Below are 8,983 nucleotides of genomic sequence, written 5' to 3' on the forward strand. Positions count from 1 at the left end.
CACATTCAACTCAGTCATGAACACTTCAAACTGATCTTTATTACAATTCGTAAGCCACGAAAACAGGAAATGATGCCTTCCTGATTGTTCAGAGTCAGCTATTGTTAAAGAAGGAACGTTTTTGGAATTTTCTTTCAGGCAGGAAATTTTTTTTCTAGCACATTAGTGTTTGTCTGTAGAGTAGGGTATGAAGAACATTGAGGGGAAGCCTTAAATTAATTAAATACAAGAAAAAATATTTTATTCATAAATGGTGAGCTATGACAAGAAAGGAATACTGACACAGGCATTTTCTTGTAAACATCTGAAAGGTAAGTAAATGGCATTGTTCTTATGAATGATCATAACATATACCAATCTAATCAATGTAAAGGAATGAGTGAAATAGGATTAACAATAGTTCAAAAATATATCATGACTAAATAAATAAGACTGTAATTATGATAGAATGAACTTCAAAAATTATTTTATACATAGGGCCTATATGCACAATTCTAATTTCAGTTGTAAAAAGTAGTCCATTTTGTATTTTGTGGTTACAGCCACAGCTAACAAATACCAAACACGAAATCTCATGTCTTCATGCATTGAGGCAATGAGAAAGTACTCACATATATAAAACACCCTAATGTTATGAGCAAATAAGATAATTATGTAGTCTGCCAATTGCTTAACTGCAGTATCCTTAAGTATTGTTAATATTTTAAAATGTGATGGATGTTTTATGTAATAAAGTCTGCATAGTTCTGTTGTCTTTATGATATGATATTCTAAAAAATATATATATACATTATATTAAATATATATATATTAGCAATATATATATATTATTAGCAAGGGTTATGTTAGTTTAAGCTAACATCAAGGTTAAACAGATTTTTAACTGCAGCACAAAAGCTCAAAAGCTAGATATTTGAAGTTGTAGAATATGGTACAAAAGACAAAATATCAGATTTTTATTAACAATAAATGTGAAAACAAGCAAATTCCACATAATCATAATTTCATTGTTTAATAATATTAGTCAAATTAATAATTATTATAATAACACACGACGCGCCAACCCGCCCGCCTCCGCGCTCTGTGCACCTCGTTACTGTTTCTCTGTGGGGGAAATAGACACCACAGAGTGAGTGACATCTCCTCGTAAAGATGTCAAAAAGGGAGAAGTCCTCTGGTGCCCAGGGTAGAAAAAGGAGAAAAGTGGAGGAAGAAAGGCGGCAAAAAACAGGTAATATAACGGTAAAATGTGGTGAATTAACACTATACCAGTGCCGAACCGTCAGGGACTTCAACGCCTTCCCTGAAGGTTAATTGATCTTAAAAAGGATGCTTTATCTATTATATGTAATATATGTTAATAATGCTTCACCAATAATTTGTATTTTTCCTATAAATCGGCTTTCAAATCCACTTTTCGTGCTTGTGATGGGAAAAAAACTGAAATAAAAAATCAACCAATCAGAATATTTCACACCGTTGTTTCTAGGTAAAAGAGAGAAAGGCCTTCCTCAGGAACATCTGTTTATCTGTCACATACCCTTGTCTTTTACTTTGAGAGCTTTTATTATGGATTGACAGTTTTATCAGCCAATCATATTATCAAATTAGAATCGTGGGGGCGTGCTCCAATGGTCTCTCATTTTTATTTGAAACAAATCCAAAATGTTGCCAACATGTAGCTGTTGTGTTTTCTTTTAAACCAGCTCGCTTGACTCACAACTAACACTCAATCTTCATTGTGGCTTTTTCCCCTCTGTAAGATCTTAGTGAACTTCGCCACTCCATAACCAATCAGTGAGCTCCAACTACTGACCCCGCCCACATATCTATTTAATGGATGCGCAAAATGGCTTAAATACCAAATTTTTTTTTGGCACGTTGCGTCACGTCACGTGATTAATATACTGTCACAATTTTACTATTAAAAAGCTATGATTAGCTTAGCTCAGCAAGATTTTATATATTAAATTATATATATTAAAAATAATAATTGATTTGCACTGGTGATAGTTGTTGTTTTTTTTTTTTTATTATTATTAATAATATTTAAGGGGTGATGCAGGGGGCACCAACCAAAATCTCGCCTAGGGCACCACATTGGTCAGGGCCGGCTCTGCTTATGTAATACTCACAAGGTAATTGTAGATGTCCGAATATGTATTCACTGGCATTAACAAATAATCTCAATCATATAACTAATCTACTTGATATGCATAAATCCACTTTACCTTCATATTATAACATGTGACATGTTAATGAAATGTCAACAATATGGCTGCAGCTTCTTCTGTATTTGCAAATAATTTCTTCAACTATGGAATGTATGTTTGTATATGGAATGATGTATATAATAACTAGTAGCCAACAGGAGCATTATGTTCTGACAAACTGAGAGTTTGTTTTAGGATAAGCACAGCCTCTGACATTGATTTCTAGTGAAAATTTATAGGTTCATGACATTTTGTCTACTGTTCTTTTCCATTTGCCATGTGTGCAGTTCTTTAAAGAAATGTAAAAGCTGATCTATTGAATTTCACACTGATTAAAACAATAAAATATAAACATTAAGAAAAACAATGATTTCACTCAGATGTCACAAAAATGTCATGTTACATTCTCATGAAAAACAAAAAAGCTGAACTGATATTCATACACAGCAGTAACAGCCACTCTGAATTGATTATATTGTCTTTTTTCAGATTAAGTAGAAGTGTTATATAATTTGCCTTATTGCTAATAAAATGATAGAACAATAATGCTTTGTCAAACAATAATATTTAAGCAGAACGTACAGTTATATAGCATGGCAAAAAAAATTGTAAGGTTAATAAATATCTCTTGTAGCTTTTGCAAGTTGTTGTGACAAAGGCTTGAGACTGACAGGGAGGACGTCATTGTTTTTCTGCATGGCTTCCTGCATTGAGACTAAGCCTGTTTCCCATGGGACCTTATGCAGTCAGCAGACTGTGCAGTGCATGTGTATGTCTGAGTGGATGTATATGTGTGAGAGTGTGTGTGTCTGCTGTGTTAAAGCGAGATAGAGACAGTGAGAGAGAGAGAGAGAGAGAGAGAGAGAGAGAGAGAGAAAGAGAGAGAGAGAGAGCACATAAAAAGACAGGCAGGATATAAGCCGGCGCAAAGAGGATGCTGCTTGCAGAGCGAGAGAGACAGCCCTTGTGCTGCTTTTCCATTCCACACTGCGTGATTTACTTCAGTAAAATTTGACCTCTGCATCATTTGTTTTGGTATAATCCCTGCATTATCAGAAGGTGGATACTGCGCTTCTGAAAGTGATTTTCATTTCAGCTTTTTTTCTGTCTGTGCAAGTCACAGAGCGACAGAAGGGACGGAAGGAGGGAGATAGAGACAGACTGTATCATGCATGTGCTATAACTGAGCACTGGGAGCAGCAGACAGAGTGGGGGGGAGGGTGGGGGGGGTACGCTCAGACAAAAGCTCCAGACTGTTCCCTCAACGATCACAACCAGCAACAAAGACAAAGGAGGAAAAGCTACTGAAGCTGAGACAGGCTCATTTCCTTGTTACTGCCAGATTTCTATAAGTTGTGGGCATCACACTGAGGTCAAGCAGGATGTCTCTGTCGGGAAAGAAAGAGTTTGATGTAAAACAGATCCTTAGGCTTCGTTGGCGTTGGTTTAGTCATTCCTCCCAGCCATCAGCAGGAAATGGGGGCCATGTTCAGCAAGAGGGCTCTGACCATCACAGCTCACCAGTCCAGAGCCGCCTCAAGAGTCACTCCCGGGACAGAGGAGGAATTCGCAAGAGCAACAGCCCAGTGCATAGCATTCTGGCTCCCAGTCCTGGCCCCACACCCATTTATGACAGGACGGGCAATCAGTCATGGCACCAGCAGAATATCTTGCAGCAAGCTAGCAAGAATACTCCTAAAAACAGCTCATCTGCCAGTATCAGGAAAGAGGAAAGCAAATGCAGCCAGGAGCATATGAAGAATGACTCAGAGGAGCATCCTGACGAAAAATCCACAGACAGGTAAAAAAACAAAAAAAACTAAACACTAAGCAGAAATAGAAACCATGGGCTGCAATGTGCTAATATACCAGCAGCAGTCAACAAATGTTAGAGAGGCATCTGCTAAGTTACAGTTATAAACAATTTCTCAAAAAATGCAATACTGAGTGCATGCAGTAATTAACTACTGTAACTAGCTAAGAAAAAGTTCAGTGCCACAGCTATTATTGTAGAACCAGTTGGATTTACAGTGACTTACAAACTCAGTCTTCAGTAGTTAACTTAGTAGCATTATGTAGACACTACAGTATTTTACCTGGCACTTTGCTGGAGCTAATTATTCCAGTTACATGCATTTACTAATGATAGGGTTTGGCATTATTTTACTTTCATTTCCTCTGTTTACATAGGCAGCAGCATTGTTAGAGTTTTGGTGTTGGCTTCAGACATAATTTTCCCATAAACTCCACATGCAGCTGCCATACTGCTCACGTGGGGATAATCCATTTATATGGCATACTGGGTATAGGAACAAAGCTGTGTGAAATATCTGAGTATACATTATTCATTAGGCTTATATATTGCTAGCAACTGCTGAGGCAGCTCTGTTTTATCACACAAATAAGATATATGGTATGATACAGCATAATTTGGAAAGAGCGTTGCTCGTCTCATTATGTGTCTGCATTTTCATAACATGCAGCATGCAAATTTCATTGCATGTTAATGATACCATGTTCAAGTTTACAAAGAGAGCACTATTATGGCCAAAACCACTGGTACAAGTGCTATAAAATTGGGAAAAGCAAAGACATGGTCTATAAAAGGGATGATATTTACATGTCAATGCAGTTTAATAAAAGACAAGATAAAAACAGCTTGCCTAGAACAATCTAAATTGTATCTACTTATTCGTGCTTTAAATGCTTGGTCTTCAGTAGAAAATACATATTTGTTTTTCTTCTGAGCAACTCTAGTATGAAAGTAAGTAGTTTGTTTAAAGAGAAAGACCTATGGATGACTTGTGATGCAAGGTGATGCCATAAGAGGCAATATTAATTTCCCTAGAAATTAAGCTCATGACTGCTATGATGCATTTAAATTATATTAAAGAGTTATGAAGTACATGTTAGATGCACAGGAGAGCAGATGTCTTGAGGAAAAGAACAAAGAAGGAGTGTGCTAGGGTGGTCTTCAGGAATACTTTTAATTTTGTAAATACCTTATTATCTGATAAGGGTAAGGCAAAGGAGCCTTAGATATTCCATCAGTGGGTAACATAGGGTGGTGAATGGATAGCAGCCCACCAGGGTCTTATGGGTATTATATTTGTTGTATAATAGAACACCTGAGGTATTATGACAATCATATTCTAGAAGAAAAGGTTTTATCCTAAAGAAGTGTAAAATAGCAGTTGAACAGATTTTACCTACAACTATTCTTAACATGGTGTGTATGAATTTCTTTGGTATGATCTTATAGAGACTGGCGGCATATGTTAAGGTGAGTAACTTAAATTCAAAAAGCAGGGATTTAAGGCTTTACCGATTGTTTGGAGCAGTATGATTTGCCATCAGATGCCGACAGCAAAGTTGCAGGCTCTGGACCTATATGTGGTTTTCTTAGTTTTGGCTAATGCATTTTGGTCAGTACCACATAAGCTCTTATGGAAAGGATTTGGGTTCTTCCAGGTACTGGATAAGATTTCTAAGCTGCCTAAGGTTTGTTTGGAAGAAGGCTGGCTAAGGCATGTTTTATTATATCTCATATACTGGAGAGGTCAGGTAAGGGTTTATGTAAATGGTATAGTGCTGTACTAAACAATAATGAGCAAGTTGTGGGGTTAAAGATGGAATTGATGAAATCTGTTAATAGCATTGAGAAATCAGGTTTACCAGGTAAATTAAAACTGGTGCCCCCAGTTGCTATCTCATTTTAGATGAGCAGTAATAATTCATGAAGTTACAATTACTGAAGTAGATGTAGATGCTTAATTCAACTAAATGCTGATGACCCCTGTGAACACTGATTGTGGTTCTGGTTGTGGTTTCTAGAATTAAGTGAGTGGGATGAGTCTGGATGAGTCTGAGTCGAATCGATATTCATTAGGGATGAGTTTCAAGTAAAGTTTGAAGTCTTTTTCTATGTGACTTAAGTGCGACTTCGACTTGAGGCACTCGCTGGAGTGCCCATCTCTGGCTACAGTACATTCACAAAGTGGAAAGGATTTGCAAGTAAGAATTATTAAAAAACAGCATAACTCATTGATCAAAAGTAAAGTTGTGGGAGCTCTGGTTATATCAGAAAACTTATTGAACTGCCCTAGCCATTGTAGCTCTTATGAGCTTGTTTTGTGTTCATGAGCAGTAAAGAAGGGGGGATGCAAAGAGTAAAAGGAATCATTTCAGTTTTGTGGTCATCTGCTACACATCACACTAGTGTTGTTTCAACATTCTGACTATGTGTGCTGGCAACAATCACAATTCACATCACTGTTTACATACACATCATGACAATAACAAAGACAGACAATGGAAGGCTAAACTCCAAGGTTTAAATACACACATTAATGAAAAGGAAACAAGAGACAACAGAAGGCAGGCTAACAAGAGTGTGGCAACAACAACAAACACAAACACAGTGGACAGTACCAAGGGAGCCCGTGGGTGTGTGTTTGCTGTACTGTTACACACGGCTTTGTATTTAATTACTTTTATCTTCACCCATAAAGAAGGAGAAAAATTGGCCATGGATATTTTAGATGCAGTTAGAAATAATAATTATGATAATAATAATAATAATAATAATAATAATAATAATAATAATAATAATAATAATAATCTTTATTTGTATAGCACCTTTCATACATAAATGTAGACATACAGACAATAAACCAGCAAGACTACTGATACAATGAACAATCCACCTGTCAATATGTATTTACCTGAAATAAACAAAATCTACTAAACACCTTGTGGTTTGACGCCCACACACACCACCTCATCACGTAAACTCCCTCGGTCTTAATCACCAATCATCATCTATTAACACACCCCCTCACTATCGCACTCACCTGTTCCTTGTTCCCTCTGTCACTCTGACACTTAAGCTCATAGGTCCTGCCTTACGATGTTGTGCATTATTCTCTTCTAAAAGACTGCTGGAGAAATATGTGTTGTTGGAGCCCTCCTCAGCATTCTAGAGAATGCCTGAACTTACTATGCTCTTTGCACCTTGTTGATTGTGTGCTGCGCTACTGCACTTATCTGTTTGTTTGTCGCCATGTGGCATGACGAACATTGAAGAAGTGCCTTTGACACCCTCATCCCCTGCTCCTTCATTTACTCTGTGACATTTTGTCCCTAGATTAGATTACTGTGAGTGTATTCAGTGAATTATGCAATACATTTGACAGGATGCTCTACTGTATTAAAATAAATAAGTGTACATTTTATAAACACATACAGGTTTTCAAAAAAGGTGTTTATAACTCTTAACAGACAAAATATAATGTCTTCTCATATTGATAAATGTTTTGGTTCGGCCATTTTTGCTATCTAAATGTACACAAGCCCATAATCATAGATGGCAAATTGCAAACTACCAAGTACAACTGGATAATTGATAGTAACAAGTAATTAATGTTACTAATATGAACCATGAGCTAACTACCTGTGAAGAGCTAAGGGGTGCAGAGCTAGCAAGCAAATCAGTCAATATAAGCAAAACATAATATCAATAATATATTTACCTGTGTGGTAAAAGAAAGCCTAGTTCATTTCAATAGGGGGCATTAGATTATATTAGATTCAGCTTTGTTGTCTTTACACATGTAGAGGTACAAGGCTATGTGATATGTTTCTGTGTAGTAACACTGTCAATGGTGGATTTGATATAGTCCAGCACAGAGGAGGCACAGGCGTCAATGTCAGTGTGAGAGCCACAAGGTGTCTGAGTAATCCAGTCCATATGTTGTAATCTGTCCTGAATGACAGAGTCTGTCCCTGCTGGCTACACACTGATGGTGGTTGCTGATGGTTTCATATGTTGGATGAGTGGAGAGAGGGATGAGAAACAAAGAAAGGTGATCTTACTGTCTTAGGTGGGGGAGGGTGGGTCACAGTGTAAGATCCAGCAATATGTATGCATGATTCAAAGTATTGGGTCCTCTTGTATTGCAGAAAACATACAGGTGGAATTTTGGGACCGCTATCCTTAAGTGATTCAAATCACCAGCAACAAATAAAGCAGCGTTTGTGTTAGCAGTCTGTTGTTTGCTAATGGCTGTTTGAAGTTTGTTTATAGCTAGGTTAACATTAACATTTTGGAGGATACAGATTTCGGTTGCAATGGTGGAGGTGAACTCCCTTGGCAGACTAAAAGGTCTACATTTGAGGGATCACGTGTGCTTGTGTCAGCATAGAGAGTTGCTCCCTGAAACCTGACATACATAAAACTAACGATAATTACCCTGTATTTATTTGTCACGTCACAAAAGAGTGGTTAAAATCGAGAACAGTTAATTAGCCACTGTGATGCAAAATGTCAATGTCTACTTGACAGATCTCAACCCAGAGAGTAGGTCAGCAGTTGCCATTAGACTGGTGTAGACGTTATGGGAAAGTGAGAAGAATGTGTAATCTCTTCCATCTGAATGCATCAATCTCCAGATATCCTTCAGGCCCAAGTCAGAGTCTAGCTGTCTTATTTCTTAATCTCTCACTCACTAGTGCTAATATAGGTAATATAGGTGTGTCAGACCATGCCCCAATTTTTCTTTGTCCAACTAAATTCTCACAGACTCCTATTAGCAGAAGATGGCGCTTAAATATATCCTTATTAAAAGACTGTACATTTCTTGACATGATTAGAAATGAAACACTACTGTTTGAAGAAAGTAACAAGAAACAGGACAGTGGCTGTTTGGTGGGACACTGTTTGGTGGGACAAAAGCTTACTGGAGAGGGAGAATTATTTGCTATACGTCCTA

General features: G+C 37.3%; 1 protein-coding gene across 10 annotated transcripts in view; it reads left to right on the forward strand.

Moving 5' to 3' along the window:
- Positions 1–118: 118 nt before the first annotated feature.
- klhl4 (kelch-like family member 4) overlaps positions 119–8,983 on the forward strand; it is a 39,839-nt gene continuing 30,974 nt past the window's right edge. For 5 of the 10 annotated variants that reach the window (XM_077021706.1, XM_077021708.1, XM_077021704.1 and 2 more), the window contains exon 1: positions 119–311. Coding sequence is in view for 2 of the 10 variants with exons in the window: in XM_077021703.1 (XP_076877818.1) it covers positions 3,596–4,014 (419 nt within the window). In the remaining 8 variants the exon portion in view is untranslated. Of the gene's footprint in view, positions 312–3,144; positions 4,015–8,983 lie in introns of those variants that run through there. The other 5 variants (XM_077021711.1, XM_077021710.1, XM_077021703.1 and 2 more) reach the window with 4 other exon arrangements.

The sequence above is a fragment of the Brachyhypopomus gauderio genome, chromosome 11 (genome assembly GCF_052324685.1).
Source record: "Brachyhypopomus gauderio isolate BG-103 chromosome 11, BGAUD_0.2, whole genome shotgun sequence".
In the NCBI taxonomy this organism is placed as follows: Eukaryota; Metazoa; Chordata; class Actinopteri; order Gymnotiformes; family Hypopomidae; genus Brachyhypopomus; species Brachyhypopomus gauderio.